The sequence below is a fragment of the Halichoeres trimaculatus genome, unplaced genomic scaffold (genome assembly GCF_033239565.1).
Source record: "Halichoeres trimaculatus isolate MK-OKI-2021-1 unplaced genomic scaffold, fHalTri1.1 fHalTri1_scaffold_22, whole genome shotgun sequence".
NCBI classification, from domain to species: Eukaryota; Metazoa; Chordata; class Actinopteri; order Labriformes; family Labridae; genus Halichoeres; species Halichoeres trimaculatus.
The window spans coordinates 5,594,270-5,616,253 of NW_027437200.1; the positions used below are offsets into that span (position 1 = coordinate 5,594,270).

Genomic DNA, 21,984 nt, shown 5'->3' on the forward strand with positions numbered 1-21,984 from the left:
TGCCCTAAACCTTGTGATAGGACCCAACTTGTTCCATCCTGGAGTATCACTTTAACAGGAAGTTCAGAGAGGGCCGTGTCCTTTGGACAAATATATATATATATATATATATATATATATATATATATATATATATATATATATATATACATATATATATATATATATATATATATATATATATATATATATATATATATATATACACACAGTGAACTATTTTCCCTGATAGACACGTTGAAAATTGAAGCCAATGGGAAGAAAAACAACTGCTGTTTCCCACTTCTGCTTCAACAAAATAGAACTTGATTTGTCATTGCAACAAGAAAAACAAAATTGCAAAAGGTTGCTCAAAAAGTTTTGGGAATCTGTTTCCATGTCAAGTGCCCATTTTTGCTTGACATGTTCTTTTAATTGAATATCTTGCGTTATTCATACATCTCATAATCAGAGGCACAGCTGAGTTAAGAGGCAGAGGGTTGCATCATGGTTTAGATCTCGCCCTGTCTCAGGTTTAACAAGAATTATGGTGTCTCTCTTTACTTTTCTTTTTTTTTTTTTTTTATCAGGACAGCTTGGTCTTTTTAATGCCTCTTGAGAAAACAGCATAAAATGTTACAGAGCAGAGCCTTTTAAACAGTCTATGGTAGCAGCAGAATCATTGCCTTCTGGCCATGTGGAGTAATGCAGCTTAAAGACACTGGCCCCAGTTCAGGAGGCTTTATCCAGTTTCCTTTAAATTCATTAGGACACCAGTTTTATGATCTCACTCTCTACAGAAAGACATGTTTTGGTGGCCGGATGAGGAAGTTGAGCATTTTAATCCAAAACCGTGAGACATTTCAGGAATAAATAAAAGTGAATTTCTTTTTACACTACGGTCTGACAGAACACTGATTCAGACTGGGTCTCAGCCCATGTCAAATAGGTAAAGACATTCTGGTCCTAATCCTAAGGCCTCACTAAGCTTGAAAGTTTGAAACTCCGGCTACAGCCATGCCTTCTCAGGGTTGTACCACACAACATGATTCCTGATTGTAAATACTGATCATGTCTGATATTTATCATTCAGCACAGCTACCATTGGTTTCCAAGAAGATCAAGGGAAGTAAAATCCCTTCTGTAACACCTGATACCTAACAAAATCTAGGCCCGGCAGTTTTAAGTGTGCCAGGTAATCTGGCCACTGCTGATGTTTTTCACAGGGGGACATTTGTGGCCAAAAATCCTCTGATTGTCTTGTAGCTTCTACTTAAATAATGTGGTTGTTCTTTGTAGGGGGGTTCGGTTGCCTCCAAAGTGCCAGATATCACTTTCTGTACCTCAGATTTCAAGTCTCATGGCCTGACTTTGCATTTCTTTTAGCCCAAGATTGTGAAAGCGATGTTGAACACAAAGAGCAATCAGACAGAATTCACAGAACCACAGCAAAGAAGATAAACACGTTGTTTCCAAAAACCAACCAGACTGCAGTTTATTCAGTATCTTTGAGCATCAGATGATATGAATCACACATTATTCATACTAAATATAAATAAACAAAGACTTTAGTGCGCTTGTTTTCAGTAAAGTTAGCTGAAAAGTTGTCAAGCACTTCTTCACAAAACTTCTTCCAGTGTATTCTCATCCCTTTATGGATTCTGTGACCTACTCTTCACGATAGCTCTACGAGGAAACCAGTGAACTAAATATCTTGAAGAGACCATCCTCTCTCTCACACACACACACTAGCAGTCTCCCTCTTATACACTTTTCATCTGCGAGTCTCTGCAGAGAGGAACCTGCTCACTGTTATAGAACAGAGAGAGATGATGGATGTGGTATCTCGCTACATCACCAAAGACCATTCATCCCAAATAACCGATGCTGTGAGACACGGCAGCAAAATGCTACAGCGTGAAATTTATAAAGAACACTCCACTCATTGGAAATAAGAGACAGTGAGAAGCTTACCCAAACTGTTTTAGTCATTTATGCCTGTGTAAGTAAGAACTGTGTGTGAAACATCTCTATGCATCCACCTGCCCATGTGACCTTGTTGTCTTGAGCGTGTGCGTCCCTTTGCCTTTGTGTTTATCGACTGTTAGCAGTGATCAGAATGCGGAACAGCTAACAGCTCTTGGGACGTCCATAACGCCTGTCAAAACGTGACAAAGCTGTTGTGTTCGCTCTGGATGTAGCTGCGGCACTTCAAGTGGATGTGTCTCATGTCACCTGTGTCTTCTTCCCCTCATCCTTCATGATGCCCCACATCTTTTTTACCCTAATCCCCGAGCTGTTCTGTCTCATCATTTCCTCACATCTCCCCTTCTTTTCTTCCTCTGCCTCCCTCCTCGCCTCCTCCCCTCTAAGGTTGTCTGTGTGAAGAGAGGTGTTCCCTGTTTAGCGGCTGGTGCCTCCGTGCATCTCTAAGAGGAGTCCCCAGTGGAGAGCTTAGGAGAGGCATAAACAGAGCAGAGAGGAGGCAGGAAGGGGAGAGGAGGGAGGTGAAAAACAAGCAAATAAGAGGCATGAGAGTGTGAGATAAACCTTAGTGGAGGGTTCAAGGATCAAAAAGCTTGGGATGAGGTTGAGAGGCAGGGCTGAGTTTGTGTTAAGTATCTGGTCAAAGGAGTCGGTAAGATTTCTGATTAAATTTGGGCAAAAGTTATGCAGTCCCTGAAGAGATGTCCTCTGGATAAACTGCCTGAAAATGTGGGCCCATTAGCATCGGAGGTTGATGATGCAATAATGTCAAATCCCAGGAAAACAAAGCTGTCAGCGTGGAGAAGCAGTGATTAAAGAGAAAACAGAAACAACTCTAGGTTTTGTTTGGAATACCCGAGTTTGAAACCTAACTATTAAAGTCAACCCTAAAGCCTTGTTTAAATTCTACATCAGATCCATTAGGTACCCGATAGCATAGGTCTGCATGGCCTCCATACCAACCCAAGCCCCACTCGCTTGTTTCATCCAGGTGACAAAACAAGCAGAGTGACGGGCCAAATATCTCAATCCTTCTTTGTTATGGTTTCTGTAGAAAATGTAAACATGTATCAGCTTCGAAACCACATCTTTTAGTTTTGAGTAAGGTCAACTTATTATCTTTTACAGTGATATGCAACATGTTTTTAACATTACTTTTTATTTTAATTTGTAACAAATAAGCCTCAAGTTTATTTGATTTAGGACATTCAGTAGAATGATTTTCCATAATAATTAACTTAAGCTGTTGAGTTAAATTAACTTATTTCATTACTTGGTTTTTAAGGTAACTGGTTTACAAGCATTTTTCTAAGTTAACTTTTCAGGGTTTTCAGTCTACCAAGGTGACACTTTTGTTTTTTTTTTCTTTCTTTCTTTCTTTTTTCCCCTTGTCTGCATTATCTTTTCTGCTGAGCAATGTCAGATGACCGCCTTGAAAAGACCAATGCATTTTTTTTCTCTCTAGCAGCCAGAGTAATGTGAATATGATTAAATGGTATAGTGACAAGGTGATACTTTCTATTCAAAGATGAGCTTTAAACCCAGGGTGCAGGTTTGGCTTTGTGTTTATATCTCAAAACTCAGGCTAGGAGGCTACACATTCTACTAGCCTAGCACTCAGCATTAGGTAGCAAGTTGTTTTCCACCTGTTTTGGCAAGGGTTGATGATAACGCGTCACTTACTGCTCCAGATCTAGTATTACCATATTGTTCTGAATAAAGGACAATGTTTTTCCCTTTTTTTTCCTGGGAAATCCCCTTTTAAGTCAGATTGTCTGAAATTTTCGCAACCAACTGAATTTCTTGTGTATTTTTGTCTCTTCTACAGTAATGAGATCAGATTCTGGGGATTGTCTTAACCTCTTGATACAAGTGATGCACTGATACTGATTGGTGGTATTGCTTATGGGTGTATCGGTACCCCTCAAGGCTGGATTTTGATCTGTGGGGGATACCATGGGATCCATGGTGTCGATCCAGGCAAACAGCTCTATGCTTTTTTTTTTTTTTTCTTTGTTTTTTACCAGCACTCTTTGCTCATTGATTTGAAATGTTGCCTCTGATGCACTGTCTTTGTTTTTTTGTTTTTTTGCTTCATTACCAGTCAACATGGTATAAAAGTTTACATTTGAAAAGAACTTGTGTGCATTCTGAATAATTGTTTTGATGGTTAACATTTAAATATTTCATATTTTAAATGAACATTAACTCCAGTAATTCCATGTACTCATTGTTTTCCTTTTACCCAAAACATTACCAGTCTTATCCCACATTAGGTCATGCAGGTTATTATTCAACACTCATATCGGATTGGTATTGGTTGATACCAAAGCCCAGGTATCGGTGTTGGTATCTGAACCAGAAATGCTGGATTAATGCATCCCTACTCAATTCTTCTTCTTTTTTTCCAAGGATGTCATGTTTGTAATGCGTACAACTGTGTACATACGTCGTTAGTATGTTTGTCTCCTTCCTGAAACTGCTGCTGAAAAGAAGCAGTAAATGGATTTTATTCCCACTCCCCTTCATCCTCACCACTGATTCTCAGTTTTGGGTCACAGGCAGAGCTGTGTTTGTTCATCCTTTGGGTGTGTGTCCACAAAGTCATCTGGCCCAGGTAAAGTTTTACTCTGCCAAAGTTTCCCCTGTTAACTGAGGAGAATTTGGTCGGAGCTGGTCCCAGGTATCAGAGTCCGGCCCAATTATGTCTGCCTGCCTCTGTCAGACAGTTCATACCTGGCTGCACACGTGTGTTTGTGAGAACGAGGCGGGTGGCTGAATTGCTCAGGGGAGTTTATGTACATGTGTGTGTGTGTACAGGTATTGTTTTACTGTGTGAATGTGTGTGTGTGAGCAGTTTACAATATCTACCCCTCTAAAACCCACACATTACTCCTCTCTGCCTCCCTCCCTCCGCACTGACATCTCTACCCAGGAGGCTTCTCCAGAGCACACGACTAATAAAGTGGGCCAGGTCCAGGGCTGAGCACTATTTTTATCAGAAAGCAATTTTCAGGAGGTGCCCACAGGTAAGCGGGTCCCTGCGCTGCACACAATGGAGCCCTGACAAGGAGTTTCCCTCCTGCCATTGCCCTCTGCAGAGTTTCTCCTGAACGCTCCAGAAGTCCAGGGGTATTACACAGCCCCCATATAGACCTGATCCCCATCCCTGTATCAATAACAAGACCTCAAAATACCACTGATAAGTCTGAATTCACAGACAGCACAAAAGCTGCCTTGCTTTCACACATGAAGTTATTTGCACTCGTGTTCTTCCTTGACTTGACATCTGTAGAGCAGGGGACACGACACAGAGTGTTGCAGTGAAATGAAAAGAGATGTATGAGCCAGATGAACTAGGTGGAGCTGAAGTAAGGAGACTGAGGGAATGATGAAGAGGAGGTGTGTTTTGTTGGGGATGTGTAAAGACAGATGGATACACACAGCCCATCTGGCCTCTTTCTTTGTACAGATGGACTATCAGGAGCTGCAAAGAAAAAGTTTCTGAGTCAGGCTTCACTTATTACTGATGATTATCACTGGACTGCAGCAAAGTGAAATGTTGAAGGGTTATCAGGTAACTGTGAAGGACAAAAGCAGGAAGAAAACCTGTTTTGCTCTGTGATTCTTCTCTTCATTTAGTTACGTCAACTCGCTATCCCTGTAAACCAGTCTGCTGCCATCTTGTTTCTATATTCTTTGGTTGTGTGGTAATTTTGTGGCTTTTATGCGTTTTAACCATAGACTGGATAAATCACTGACATAGCCACCGCAACATCACCCATCTGTTCCTGAAACCGTGAAATGAAGCCAATCCGCGGACGCAGCCACATTCGGGGACGTGATAAGTGGGGTGCTGAGGGTGCTGCAGCACCCCCTGGAGGTGGAGGAGGGGAAAAACTAGATTTAGATTTTTTTATGTTGATCGTTTTGTATTGTTGAAGTGTCATTGAGGCTGGAAGTGGTGTTTCCTCGACACTGATAGAATGCGCCCTTTGTCTCTCTGACCCTCTCTCCTTCCAGAGACGTTACGTTGTGTCTTGTCGGGTTGTGTCTTGTCGGGTTGTGTCTTGTAGAGAGTGAGACCCAGAGAGACTGTCAGCCTGGACTGTGGGGCAATAATATTTTGTTTAATTGGTTTGAAATAAACCCTGATTTGTTGGCACACAACGTCTGGTTATTTAGCTGTTGGCAGGCTCAATAAGAACCCGTAGAAAACCGAAAAAAAGACCAGATTTTTCGCGCGTGCGCACACGTTAGTATCCCCTAGTACAGCCCCCCCTGTTATAAATGGCTTCTTGCGTCCCTGGCCACATTCGCTATGATGCCGGCCAGTGGCGGACTTTGACCTTCCGCAAACCAGCTGCACCCCCTCTAGGATTAGCGCCCACGATTGTGCCCACATTGGTGTCTACTGTCTAGTGTATTTCTCCCATCTCCGTTAAGTAGCTAGTGGGCCAGCAGCACCAGCCGGTTAGGGTCTGGAATAGACCGGCCGTTCGGGAAAAGTCCCGCATTTCCTGATGGCCAGCCCGCCCCTGATGCCGGCTATAAGTTTTTCTTCGAGCAGCCACAGGGCACCTGGCGGTCACTTAACCTGAGCTGCGTCTCTGATTGGACAATCAAATGATCTTTATAACGTCCAAACCACAAGTGTTTTGACTTACAAATGTTAGAGATGACAGGACTAGACTTAAAAACTTAACTTGGAGAAATTACAGGTTGCGAGTGGAGTATGAACAGGGTTAAAAAGCGGGGGAACCCCTCCTGAATCAGGAGAGTTGGTAGGTTTATCCCACCTGGCTTGCTCAGGCAGAAACAGGACAGGAGTAGCAAATTCAATATGTGTCACTGCCGAGTGGTCTGTGGGGTTAAAACTGGTGTTTCAGGATGAGAACAAGCCTACAGGCTCTACATTAACATTATTTTCAGGATAGAAGTAAACAGACACCACTTAAACTTTTTAGATGTAAAAGCCATAAACAGACACACGAATATGTCCCAAAGCAAAACCTGCTCAACACTGACTTGTTTTGAAAAAATAAAGGTTTTTCAAAAGAGTAACCCAATAAATACTTTCCCTGGTAATTAATTACGTTTATGGAGAAATAATTCAGTCACTAATTCCATTACTTTTTTTTGGAAAGTAGCCAGTAACTATAACTAATTAATTTTTAAAAGTAATTTGCTGAACACTGGTGGTTGGTCCAGAACTGAAGTGCTAAGTTTGTGGTCCAACCATTGCCATATTGAGTCCAGTTTTAACATTTCCTTTTCAGTTTGAAACTGTACCCAGGAGTCAGGATTAACAGGGGTGAATATTGCTCTGCAACTCTGCTCTGAGATAAAGGCAGAGGGAGAGATCTGGGTAAATGCAAATTCACTGATCGTAAACTGTATTTTGAAATCACTCGTTACCTAACACTGCCATAGTGATAATAATAGCTACACCAATAGCAGACTGGGGTGACGGTGGGCTGAGTTTCATGAGTGATTGGACAAATTAGCTGCATTCAGGAGCTGCATCAGCTACAAAAGCTATGAAAGGCGAATGGTACGGTACTCAGAAGCAGCACCTCAACATTCCCCAAATGTTTCCTTTAATGGCTTATCTCTCCCATTACTCATGTGATGCAGTCCATTGTAGTGAACTCTGTGTGCCCCTTCCTCTTGACCCTTAAACCAGAGGGCCAAGGGGAAGGGGTAAGAGTCACAATTGGGATTTGCCCTGAGACTAAGGGCGTGGTCACACTGGCCATCCAAACCTGCTCAAGCACAGTCACACAGTGTGGCCAGCGGTCACACTACTCTAATATGAACCCGACTTTAACAGGTATCACACAGGCACATGGTCTGCCTATGCCATCGTGAAGCGTCTGTTTACATGAAGCGCAATCTCATCAGAGTCAGCCTTACTCGGGCACGTGCGCATCAACCCTCTGCAGCTGAACTGTAACGGTGCCAAAGAAGGCGTTGAGTCTGAGGTAGTGTGTGTGCCATGTGATCTTGTGTGAGTTTGTGTAAGCACATGGACCTCATCCCCCCCATACTCAACAATGTTTCTGCTGTCTGATGATGACAAGGACACAACCTCGAAGAGTTCTGATCCAGAGACAAGTTCACAGGAGCAAGATGTGGGATTGGAGGGGGTGGAGCATCTGTCTGCATACCATCCAGGAGAGTAGAGCGCTTATCAGCCTACCAAGGACAACAACTATCAGAGGAGCCGAAAGAGACATAAAGATAGTTTGGATCAGGCAGACTGTAAAATTTTCCATCTGCTTTAGAGTTTTACTGGTTAAATCTGTGGCGATCCAAATGACCTAATTTGGTGGCCAATTACAGCAGAGCAGAGCTGACAACTTCTCCAAGTTATTCATCCTGTGAAGAAGTCCAGGAATCACAGCCTGCCTGCGATTTAGTTTGCATATCACTTGAGTCTAAGCGTTGACAGCCCTGCACAATCCCTCGATGAACCAAAAGTGCTGCCTGCATCTTCTGAAGTTTGCGATAAATCAGAAAACCACCAGCTCCAAACAACAGAAAGCCTGTTTTCATAATTCCAAATATGTAGACATCTTCAACTTCCTGGACAGAAAGGATCAACAGGCATACAGTTCTCCAAGTATCCCCGGAGTCGATCGTTTACCCAGCTGCAAACGTTATAGGCGGGCTCCCCTTCGCCCAGTTTCCTCCTTGAGAAAAATTGATCAATTGCGTTGAGAGACCAGGCAATCAAATCCATGGTTTTAGGTTTTGGATAGGATACAAAGAGAGGCTCTGATAGTTCAGACAGAGACAGACCAAGAGCAAGCAGGACAGATAAGGAGAAGGGAGCTAGGAGAACAGAGGAGAAAATGATAGTTTTTTTTTTGGAGGGGTTAAAACTGTGTTAAATACAAGAACTGCTCCCCTTAATCCATGTACTATATGTTGTAAATGTGTCATATTCCTCTGAAACCATTAAACACTTGTTGGTCATGCCATGGCGGGCTTATAATCCCCTGACATGTCATGAACTCTTTCTGATGATTTGTTTTGATTGATCTCAAGCTTGACTTTTTGACATCAGACAAATGTCCATCTTGGTGGACAATAAAGATTTATTCCACTCTCTCATGTCTAGTTTTGTCATTTTACCTCTTTAGAGAATCAGAATACTCTCTCAGTCTCTGATGGTAGTTTCTCTGCTCTAACAATGACTCACATTCACATCCGTGAGTGAGTCATGTTATTACATAACATGATCATGTTATCTCCCAGCATGCTGTCTTAATGTGTCTTGTACTTGCTGCATTATGCCTTTACAATTAGCATTCACCCGGGACAGCTGTCATTTGGTTGGCATGGTGACAGTTAGGCTGAGCCAGCATGAAAATGGAGGACATCACTTGATTGGTATCTGGAGGGATGCATGACTTCAGTCAAAATTTAAAGGGACATACTGACGCGGAAAATTATTCAAAAGGAGAGGATGTTTTCTGCTAGCTCTGCCAGTTTTTTTTTCTTTGAGTCTTAGTTTGAATTAGACAAGGGATGTCCTTGAAATTATATATTTCACATATGATCAGGAGTAGGGGAATATAGGAAGGATAGAAGAATGAGAGTGACTGTCAGAGGAAAAGGTTGCAGGGCATCAGGACAGAAGAAAAATGAGCAGTGAGGGAGGAAGAGCTGAGGAGTAAAGGACACATAAGAAGAGGACAGCAGACAGGAGAAGACTGGGACATACATTCATGAGGTGAGAAAAAGCAAGGGAGGGAAGAAAGCAGACAAACCACAAGAGAGGCCAACAGACACAAATGGCCAGACAGGGAGCGAGACGGACTGACAGGCGAGTAAAAGCCGTACAAGTGAGACTGAGGGGGGATAAAGGGAGACGGGGGAAGAAAGATGAGCGTAGTGGCGGTTGTTGCTCCCAGCGGAGACGTTATGTTCGCTCTGAGTCTGGACCTGTCAGCCCATCCTTCTCTCCCTCTCCAGTCCCCAGCATCCATTTCTGTTTCTCTCCTTCTGGCGTCATCCGCTCAAGAGGGCGACAACAATCAGGCCTGTTTGTTATTTCTAGAGGAGATTCAGCTTGTTCTGTCAATCAAAGTGCCCCGCTACGCCGTTATCCTGAAGGAGTCTGAGTGTTGAATACAGATTCCAGAGTGCGCGTGCGTGTGTGTGAGTGTGTGTGGTGTTTTTACTTACACAAAAGAGCTTTTGCTTTGTCTATGAGAAGGTCAAAAATTAGCTTTTCATTCTGTTTTATGCTCTTTTTTAAGCCCAGGTGTCTCTTTTTAAATCAAACTCAATTTCCATCCGCTGCAATATTTAATGGAACGGCGAAACAGCTGATTCTTTGTGGTGACTCACTCCTCTATTCTCCTCCTCACCTCTATTATCATCTCGTTTTATCCTCCCGCAACAAGAGGCTCATGTAAGGACAAAAGGACATTTGCTCCATCATTTAGCCCGTCACTCCGGCTCTCTCTTTATTGATCCTGTGCACAACAGCTCACAAATTCAGGCGGTAGGAGTGTGTTGTTTTCCTGCGCTACAGATTACTTTCCTGTTAAGTGTATACAGTCTTTTCTTTCTCTGTACCTCCTGAGCGCTATAAGAAACTCCAAAGTAGAGCTTGGGTGATCCTTAAATATCTCCCAGAGCTAAACTGGGATGTTTGGCTGCCAACTCTCTCCTGGGGACATGCATCAACACACAAAAGAGGAATGTTCATCCCTCGTCAGTAAGTAATTCTTCTTTATTGTACCCTTTGTCCTGGCAGGAGCTGCTTTCACTGCGGCGATGTTAAATCTGTCTGCAGGTTTAAGTGTGGGCTTGAGGAGACGGGGATTTACTGAACTTGTGTGTGATCAATAATTAATGAGGTGTGTTTGCAGGGGAAACACCACAGTGTAAACCAGACTAATCAAACATCATTTAGGGAGATATTCAAACTGAAAATTTAATTACCATCAGTTTTTTTTTCTTTTCTTAGTATAAAAATGAACATTTACCACAGCGGCCTTTTGTAATTTCCTTTGAAGTAGTTCCAAAGAGGGTTAAAGTCTTTCCTGGTTATATGCGTTAGGTCTGGATCAGCTATAAACCTCTCGATGGAGACTTTTTAATGATATCCATATTTATTGGAAGCAGAGGTGTAGGTAAGCGTGAATACAAAACCACTACAAATACAAAGGCTCCTGGCTCTGTAAACACACAAAACAACAGCTTGGTATTTTCTCCTGTTCAGTGGCTTTATAGAGTCAGACCTTACCAACTCCACACAGAAACACACAGCGACACTATTTGTTGCTGTAAAGCAGAGCAGAACATTCCAGGAGCTCAGAGCTGGGAATGCGATGTAGAAGAATCCGATTGGGACTTGGTAGTATTAGTATTGGCAGATACTCAAAATCAAATGACTCGGACTCTGGGGGGGGGTATCTGATTGGGACATCCTGTATAAAATTTTTGTTTTAGTACCAAGCCTCTAAAGGGACATAGGCAGAAAAAATGAGAATATATGTTTTCAGTGCGCAAGGAAAAGTTTCCTGTGCTCCGACTGCAGCTAGGAGAGACGGCTGCATCTTTGCTTTGTGCTGTTGTTACTGCCCCTTGGGGCTGGGTGTTTCGGTGTTTCTCAGATGTAGCCAAGTGCAGTTTATGGCCACTACAGAATCAACCGGAAGCCTTTGTGGGCTGCAGATGTTACGAGTCCCGGGCACGGTGGCCACAATAACAAAAAGAAATTAATTTGTAGAATAAAGGTAGAGTCTCAGATTCAGAACAACAGGAGCACTCGTACCTTTCTCCAGATTGCGTCCGATTAATTCCTGAACTCATGTCCAAAATACATAGTGCATTTTCTTTGTCCTATGGAAAAATAAATCTCTAAAAACAACCATATCTTGTTATTTTGTTACAGTTCTCCTCACAACAACTTTAAACTGCACATTTTTCTGTACTTTAAAATACTTTAAAGTGACTTAAGATTCAGTAAAGACACCTTTAATAACAAAGAGACTAAATACAGTATAGTACAAAACTCTGGATCACTCATCCACACTCTTATGTAAGTGCTAAAGCTTTATCATATATGGACATTGCACTTTTAAGGGTACATTTCTGGCTTAACATGACTTTCTTTGAACAACAAAACAAATACACATCTAAGGAATGTTTAAAATACACTTAATGTCACACCAGGAGCTGTTTCATATGAGTGGGAGCATTATATGAAGTACAAAACCCTACACAGATGTTAAGCAATACAAAACACACAGTGTGAGCTGGCGAACTCTCGCGATAACAACACGAAGTCCCGCGAGACTACGTTTTGAAGCACCGTTTTCCCGCGACTCAATAAACTTGTGTTTAAGCTCAAATAAAAACAGAAACTATCGTCCATCTCTCTCAAAAGTGATGTGAAGCTTAAGGCTTTTATTTGCTGCAGTTTTAACCAACAACTAAGTCTCAGAATCAGAACAACAGGAGCACTCGTATCTTCCTCCAGATTGCGTCTAGGGTGTCCGTCCACATTAGGCAACCAGGGTGCGCGACAACAGTGACAAGGTTCCGCTTTCTGTTTCTCTCCCTTATTCATTTATATTTTTACAGTGATACATCTTAAAATTCTAAATAATACTCTTTTACTAAATGTGGTTACACATATTTAGGTGTACCATACAGACCCTGAATTAAGACACAGATTATGCGTCAGCCCTAGAACTGGATACCAGTCCAGGGTGTACTCTGCCTCATTCCCAAAGACAGCTCAGATGGTTTGCAGCCACTCACCACTCTGAAGAAAAAAAATGGAACACTGTACACATTGATAAAGGATCAAGTTAAAAAAAAAAGTTTTGCTAGCGTCAGCCTCTGAATGGGTGCCTCCATTAGCAGAGGATGACAGACGACGAAGCCAGTGCAGCTAGAAAGCCCGATAAAAAACTCAGCTGTTAAAAACACAAGGGACATTCGCAGTAACCAGCATTTATTGTCTTTTATGAAAATACTTTAACGCATGGTCGCTTTAATTAACCCTTCAAGGTGCCCCCACGAGGTTGCTCTGAACCAGCCTCTGAACTACATTCTTGTGTAAGTGGTTTGAAACCGTTCTCTGTCATTGAATAAGTACCCATATCTCCAAAGACACACAGGACTGACGTTCTGGTGCTCCCTATGACTTTTGACCCCCCCATGGTGGAGAACAAGAAAAACTCCACGGGCAAAAGTGACCTTGACCGATAATTGCTTTTGGGGGTTTTCCAGTCCCTTATCAGTTATCATTTTTCCCCGAGGCAATGTTAACCGGTTAACAACTTCTATTACATACCAGCTTATATCATGCCAGGGGAACACATGATCAAGCACATTTTAATAATTCTATTGTTAGTGCTGTGTTACTGGCTGTCAAACCGGCTCAAAGATAAACCGAGGTCATCATAAGTGTTTGAAATTTTAATAAAAAGGGAGCATAATTCAATTAGATGAGGTAATTAGATGAAATTCAATGATCCGTCTGCGGAAAACGAGTTGTGGCAGCAAAAACGATGAATATGTAAATAAGCATAAACAAGCATAAAACAAACAGAAACTGTTCAAGATAACACAGAGAGAAAATTACAACGAAGAAGCTTTAAATAAGAGTGATGAAGCAGATTGATAAAGATAAATGATGGGACAGAAGAAAGCCAGGCTGGAAAACTGCTTTTCTCAGAGCCATTACTGGCAAATGTACAGCTGGGAGGAGGTACTTCATTTTCAAATCCTTTAAATAAGTGTTGCAATTATCTGCTTGTGTGTGTGTGAGTGTGTGTGTGTGTGTGTGTGTGTGTGTGTTTGTTTGTTTCTCCCTCTCTCTCTCTGATAGTGGAAGGGAACACGTCTGCCACAGAGGCCCATGAAAGATTAATGCTGAGTAGCCACTGGAACAGTGCCGCAGCAGAGGAGAGCCTTTGTTATTGCTACAGAAAGGTAAGAGGAAACACCTCTCCACCTTGGTTACTCTTTTTTCTGAATTTTCTGGAAAATACTCCTTAAATGTGGACAGGGGAACACAAATCAAAAGGCTGTGGCTGCCAGTGTTGTCTTGCAGAAATTGCTAATGTAGAAGATAATAGTTAATGATACTTTGAGCTCTAGTTTTAGGCACAATTATCTAAATCTAATCCCCAGCAACCATGAACCCTTTACCTAATAAAATGTAAAGGGAACTGATTGTGTTTGTCCATCATACCACAGCACCCATGGTTTTTACCCTGAGATTTGAGTATAGAGTCAGTGAGTCAAAACACGTTTTGTTCAAACTGCTTCGGTCAGCTAACTCTGGCTGTTACGTCTGATTTTGTCAGCATCATATGTGTTGTCACTGATGTTCACTCTATTCTGTTTTCAGATTGGTGTTAACTGCTGCTCTCCCTGCTTGAGATTATCAAGGATACACATTAAGGGTTGCAGAGAGGTAAAACAATTTCCAGGAGACTGTGTTCTTGAGAATGTTGTACAATTTCAGAGTTTTGTTGCTGTCCACTCAAATTATTTTGGGGGGATTTTTTTTTCTCATGAACTTTAATAGAGTTGTTCAAAAATGATCCTATTTGAAACAATATGTTTGAATGCATTATCAGCTGTATATATATATATATATATATATATATATATATATATATATATATATATATATATATATGCCTCAAACTATAAATAAATTTAAAAATAAATAAAGAGAGCAGATGGCTTTTATTCCCTTACTTTCCCATATTTTATTCTATTTCCACATCCACTTTTGTATTTATTTTACTTTTCACTATTAATTTATTTCTTTTTCCACTTGTGTACTTTTTTTTTTTTTTTTGTCACTTTTAGTTATTTTTAATTTTGGCAGTTTCGGTCCTCTATGGTTCTATGCTGGTGCCCACTGCATTTCTGTGGAATTGACTTTCCAACAGCTGTTTAATGCAGTGACCAATATGCACCAAAAGGTTAAAGTAGTACAGCAGTATATATTTTATTTTATTTATCTCCTTCAGACTGTGTTGTTTGTGTTGTATGGTCCTCTTGTACCAGGTTGTCTAATTACCTCCCCTTCTTGTTCCTCTGCATTGCAGGCCAAAGATTCCTGACAAGGAGCCGCCACCATCTCAAACACCTCAGTGATAAATCTTTCACGAAAGAGCATAAGAAATTAAACAAGAGTTTCCTGAGCAGCCACAGTCCTAGTAGTAGTTTCCCAGTGCTGCAAACAAAATGACTCCTGTAACAGTGATCTCAAATGTCACACTTGCCTGAATATTATCTAAAATGTGTAAGTTGGCTTTAAAGATTTACAACAAGGTTATTACTTTGACTGCTCACTAAAAGTTACAGTATCCTTCAGGGGACGATGCAGAGACCTTGTTCACATGCTAATGGTTACATAACAGGGTGTAAAGGCTCTGCACTGTCTCTCTGGACCCTGCGGGTACCTGTGCCCTCCTCCTCTGGTTCTGTTCCATGTCTTCATCTTCCTGATGCTCACTGCACAGAACAATGGCAGAAGAGGTATTTTAAGGTGAACACAGGGAAGAATCATCCTCCTCTCCTTTGTCCTCCCTCATTTTCCATCTCAGCAGGATTTTCTCGGACAATTTTCTCCTTCCACTCTCGTTCTCTCTCCCTCAGTGAAAATGGGTCACCTTTTTCTGCAAGGAGAACGCCTGGGTAAGTATAACCTCTGTATCGCTGTGTGTGTGTGAGAGAGAAAGAGGTGTGTGTGTGTGTGTGTGTGTGTGTGTGTGTGTGTGTGTGTGTGTGTGTGTGTGTGTGTGTGTGTGTGTGTGTGTGTGTGCACCTGCATGGATACAAGGTTTTTACTGTCTAGGGGGGTTCCAGTCCTGGAAAAGTCATGTGGAGGACCGTTTTCTGGGGCTCATTAGGGGAAAAGTTTACTCACTGTGGTGGGCTAAGGTTAAAATATGCACTGAGGCTGTTTTTGACACTTTAGTGAGCTGCACTCCAAAGTGAGACAGCATCTATCAAGACTTTTCATGATGAAAAGCCCTGAATGGGTTTGTGGTCAAGCTTGGTGACATGCTTACTGTTGGGTGGTTTTGGCAACTTTTTTAAAGTAAAGATGTTAGTAAATGTGCATTTTTTTGATGCAGAAAATACTAATTTTTAAAAAAAAATGCATAATAATTTTGATGTCATTTTTAATGCGAATTCTCAAAAATTAGCACTGTTTTTCCTGGAAAAAAAAAAAAAAAGAAAAAAGAAAAAGAAGGAAATACCTGGATGATTTCATTGAAGGTGCCATTTTTAAAAAGTGCCAAAATACAACTTCATCTGCCCATAGGGGGTAAGTATAACTAAATTAATTAATTAATTTTTTTTATATTATTTATTTATTTATTTTATTTATTAATTTATTTTTTGGTAAGAAAACTTTTTATCAGGTCTTTGAAACTCATGTATGAAATATAATACATTTAGCTTTATAGGGTTAACAGTGTTTTTGTTTGTTTGTTTGTTTTTTTGTTTTTTTACCAGGGAATTTTTTTTAGTGTTTTTGGTGTTTTGGGTTGGGGTTGGACACTAGCGGAGCAGAGAGCAGGGTAACACAGATGGATGCAACAGGTGAGGGAGATTACTAAGGACTAAATATTTCCTGTAAATTGATTTTATTAAATAATAAACATATTTAACCAGCCAATAAATTCCACAACAACTTTTTCCAACAAATTGTAGGCTTGAATAAAGTGCTATAAACTGGCGCTTTATCTACAAAATTTGTTTTGAGGACAACTTGTGCACACTTTCAACATAGACTAAGCAAATAATAGTTGAAACAGGCTGTTTTTATCAAACTTTTGCACATTTTTGGTTCAGTATCTGCATTCCCCCAACATGGGGATGAGGAGGTTACAATTATTCTCTAGTGAGGGGTGAAACATTCATGAGACCGGCTCACAACAGCAGAATGATCTGATCTGTCAAAATAACATTCAAGCCAAACTTTACCTCTATTCTCAGTTCCTCATTTATCGATGGACAATATTCATCCACAGACAAGAAGCGTAACAAAAAAAAAAAAAAAAACGAATGAAAAACATGTCCGCTGTGGGTACTGTGGGTCATGTGACTTCTGAACCATGACAGGACAGACAATAAGAGTGTCTATGCCTCCTTACTGTACATGCAGCAGGATATATCCAGCCTACCTGACAGAAACTCTGCATCTCCTCACCTTGTATGCATGCAGAGAGTGTTAGAAGGGCTTTGAAGCAAGCACACCGAAGCACTTCAAACAAGATCTTGCACGCTTTGCTTGTGTGCCAAGAGAAAAAAAAAAAAAAAAAGCTGAAAAGGGGGCTTTTCTCTGCATCCTGATACAGTGCACTCTGATCCACCCTCTGTCTCTTCATCTATTCTTCCATCCCCTTCTCGAATCTGCAGCTCGGCGGTGTCGCGTCTCCCTGCACATCAATGCAAAACAACTCTCATGAAACGCTGCGTGAGCTGTTTCACCTGTCGCAGCCGACAAGTGCTGCTGTGACCGGGAGAGGGAAACTGTTTCATGCACAGAGCCGTGCAGACTTTCATGCAGTTTTGGATGTCGCCACCTCAGCTTGATACTTTGCAAGTAGGAGGGAAGCAGTTTGGGGGCAAAACAGCTCAGATAGTCTCACATGGCAGTGCTGCAATGTGAGGCTGTGTATGTGTCAGTAAACTTTGAGCGTGACATTAAAGGATTTATAAGACAATGCCTGTTTCCTTTGAATATTGCAGCCATATTGAAAGCTTCAATAAACTGATATTTGAACACAATTTGATTGATCTGTGCAAAGTCTAAAAACATGGTTTATAGTGTCAGGTTATGTAGTCCATCTGGGTAGCAGCTCTCTGGATTTGTTTTCAGAGGAAGGACCCTCAAAAAATGAGCAGCTGGTGATTGGATGACAGGACAGCACTTGAGCACTTTTTTCAATAATTAGCCCTCATCCTCTGTGCACATCTCTGCTGAAAGGCCAAGAAAAAATGCTTATCCTAGATATTGAGGATAAAATTATGCCTGAATTTCTTGAGAATACTAAGATAAATCCACTAATGAGGCAAGAAAAATGCACTTTCTGATTTTCTTGTAAAAGACATCCCTTTCCAACTTTTAACAAGGACCTAGCAAGCAAATTTTCTTCCCCAATTGGCAGATTATTTTTTTTATCTTGTCATATGTTCATATGTCGCTTGGTGCTGCCCAAGTGGCTGCCTGTTGTGGCAGCTCTCTCTTCCTTGTCGTTTCTTGTAATTTTTTCAATTCTGTTTAGTTATCTTTATATTTGGAGTGGGTTATTACTTTGAATAATTCATTTGTTGGTCGTGGACATCAAGCTGGTTGTTTCTTCAGTGCTATTTTTGCTCCTGTGTTTGTCTGGAGATCCTACGTGTAACCATGGCTGTGTTGTTTATATGTGAAATCAGTTGTTAGCAGCCTGAAGCATGTCAATGCTAACTGGTGCAAGGCCTGATGTTTCCCCACAAAGTGAGGAGAAAGAGGTGAGGACGACGTGCTGGTTCTCAGGTGTGAGCTAAGAAGTGACGACATGGACCAGTCCGTTCATCCATCTAATTGGGAATGTGAGATCTATCTCCAATAAGATGGACAAGCTAACTATCCTAACCAAGCAACAGCATCATGCTATTCACAGACATGGCTAACAGAGCTATGACTGGACATGAGCGCCACCTGCTGTGAGCAGACAGGATCCAGGAGACAGAGACTGAACAGACTGCTGAAGAAGCTCAGTCCTGAACCCTGTGGAGGTGGAGGCTGGCTGAACTGGACAATGATGGACAAGCTGTCATCATCTATTTTCTTTTGGACCTTTTGCACTTTCTTTCTATTTTCTTACTTTTGTTTTCTTGATTGCTGCTGTGACTACAGATTTCACCTCAGGGATAAATGGAATATATTCTATTCTATTCTATTCTATTCTATTCTATTCTATTCTATATAAAGCCAATTAAGACAATTTTTACTCAAGGTACAACATAAGCACTTGAAATTCAGTTTTTTTAGTCTATAGCTCAAACATTGTCATGATATATATTCTAAGAACTAATCATTCTGCTGTGAGTTTTAAAAGCTTATCGATCACAGGCATTAGTGACGTTTAACTGGCTTTCATATCTTGAAATGTTTTTTTTTTTTTTTTTTTCGTGTGCATTAATTAATAAAACAACAACTCCCAGAATGCACAGGGTATTGTTGCTCAGCCTACAGCAACAGTAGTCTAAAACAGCAGTGGTGTGGTGGATGACCAAAACTTCCAGCTTCACAGTACCGTACCGAAGTGTAGAGGTAGCCCTCGCTGTTCATGGCAACGTAGAGCCCTGTCTTGGTGCTCTGAATGGCCACTATCCTGAGCCCCACAGGAATCAAGTTGAACTGCACTGTAAAAAGCAGAAAGAGAGGAGGAGTGTTAAAGCAATCATTCTTTCTCTTAAACTCTCACAGTGCTTCCACACGGCATTAAAAGACAATTGCTCTCCGGCTGTCTCTTATTTCATCCCCCCTGTTGGACAGTATATCTGTCAGAGGCGGAACAGGAAGTGTATGAAAAAGAAAGAGTGAGAGGCAGAGGAGGATTAGGTAGGGGGGGATTTAGGAGGAATAAAGTCTGGTTTGCTGGTACACCGGAGGTCAAACAAAGACGAGAGTGACAGGAGGGAGAATTCCCCTCGCTGGAAAGAGAGTGATAGAGCCAGCATAGCTTAGCCGAGAGCCCTAAAAATACAGTACATTAGAGAGCGGCGTCTCCTGAGCCTGTTTTGAATTCACTTCCTCTGTCCTGACACAGTAAACAGCACTTTGTAATGCAGTTTGCTGAATCCCCTTCATAGGGAACCTTGGGCTTGTTATGTGCATAGCTTTCCATAAAAACTTGCTTCAGCCTAGCCCGCTGGAGCAGCTCTCACAGCGTATTAGTAAGTTTGAGCCTCTGTGTGTTTGAAATGCATGTAAAACTGTTGCGGTGCTTTCTCCGCCCCGTGTGTTTGTGCTTGTGTTTACGCACGTGCTCCCCTCTGCAATCCTCCTGAGTGCATGCCGTCTAAAAACACTGCTTTATAAGATGTGACACAGGAAGTTGAGCAATAGTGACACACCAGCCTCCAGCTGCCAGCTGCTCTGTACTCGTATTGTAATGATGACCTAATGCTATCATGATGAGGAAGAGTTTGGACCAGATCTGAGAGCCTCAAACGACTGAGCACACAAAAGCTGTATCCAGCTATATGACTTAACTTTGTAGCTATAGCAAAGAGCAGACGATTGCTTTAACCAGAGAACTATTCCTTTTTGGTGGGTTGCAGTAACTACCAGCTACATTATCCTACATATCTGTGTGCATGCGAGCATTTTACGTCTGTCCCAATATGAAATTTGAAGACAATCCCAAGTTCAAACCTCATGCTCACACATAAAGAATAAAGACAAAAAATGCTGTGGGTGGAGCTGTGCAAAGAAAACCAGTACAGCTATAGCTGGACCACCATCAGTTCGTCATGGTACAGCACAATTTTTGTGGCTTTTATTTTGACTAAAACTGCAACAGGTCCCCAAATTAACGACCTGTACCGTCCAACTTTTTGGTACCCTTCTGTTGGGGTGCCAGACATACTGATCCACTGCAGTTTGGTGATTGTCACTTCCCATTCAGCAGGGATAAAGAAGAACAACACATAAATGCGCTTTGTAACGGAGTCTCACGTCAATCACAAAGAAGAAGAAGAGCTGTTGGATGTCTTCCATTGTTTGGTGTGTCATGTTATTCTTCTTCGTTGGATTTATAAGCAGGGTCACACTGTCATCTGCTATGTCATAATGCTAATAAATTGTTGACGCAGCTATCAGCATCCAGCATCCAGCTTACACACAGACTATCATGAGGGAGCACGGTTAGTTGACCAATCCGAACCGCGCATGCCATGTGCAGTTCGGATTGGTCCGTGAGTCCATCCAATCCCCTGTCTCCTCTGGTCCGTCATGCCCATGGTCCCACCTTGTCCTTCCCCACTACCCCTCTCACGTCAGCTAGCTGCTCAGCTACTGAAGTGTCATGGAGCCAGAGAAGACAGAAACCAGGAAGCTGTTACTGTTACTGTTACCCTCCACAGAGAAGGGAAGAAAACGAAAAAGTTTCAAGAAAAAGGCTGAAGCAAGGAAGAACTATGAGCGATACAGGTGCCAACAGAGACTGAATATTGGAGAAATGTACGATTGGTGGAAAAAGCTGCGGAGGGATTTGGGACTGAAGACTGACGCAGAGACAGCTGAGTTTCTGTTGAACAGGTAATGACTTTGTTTACCACAGTGGGAGATGTCAGCTGAATAACTCTGGTTAGTCTGTGTCTGTACTGGCTAATGACTGAACACTGCTGGTCGGAGCATAAGTTAGCCACACATCTTTATCATTGTAAACTCAGCTGGTGAAGACACGTCGAGAAGGGTTAAGCCTCGCCCACAGTCAGCTCTGCTCTGATCAGCTGGCAATGGCAACGCCAGACCTGCTTCACCCGCTAATTCATGGTTTTGATCGCGCTGGTCCAATGAAAAAGCTACCACTGTGTGTTACAAGGAGGATGACTGTCTTGTTTGTTACATTTTCTGCCGGCCGGCTTCTTGCTCTGTTGGAGGGGGCATGTTGTTAGGAGGCAAAGAAGGGCGATACGAGCTGGGGGGCGGGATCTTGGAACACGGAGGGGAGGGGTGAGTGAGGCTGCATTTTTCAAATGTGTCTCATTAGCCAAACTGGGTTTCAGATCATAGACCATAGCTTTAATAATGAAATAAATCATCATTACAGACATATTTGCACAAGTCCAAGATAGTTAACATGGTGCTTAGTTTTAGTGGTTTTGCCTCATTGTGATGCTGTTCATGCTATAGCTGAGTTGTTTGTTTTTACTGACAGATCACAAGTGTGTATGTTCAAGTGACAGCATGGCTGTCGAAATGACAGATTTCTCATATCGATGAAGAATGAAGTC

The 21,984-nt window shown here is 41.8% G+C and overlaps 1 protein-coding gene across 1 annotated transcript in view; it reads right to left on the reverse strand.

Moving 5' to 3' along the window:
* The window catches only part of fgf11a (fibroblast growth factor 11a), a 154,420-nt gene that overhangs the window by 24,666 nt on the left and 107,770 nt on the right, over nt 1-21,984 (reverse strand). The window contains exon 4 of the mRNA XM_074662254.1: nt 19,283-19,386. Coding sequence (XP_074518355.1) covers nt 19,283-19,386 — 104 coding nt within the window. The remainder of the gene's footprint in view (nt 1-19,282; nt 19,387-21,984) is intronic.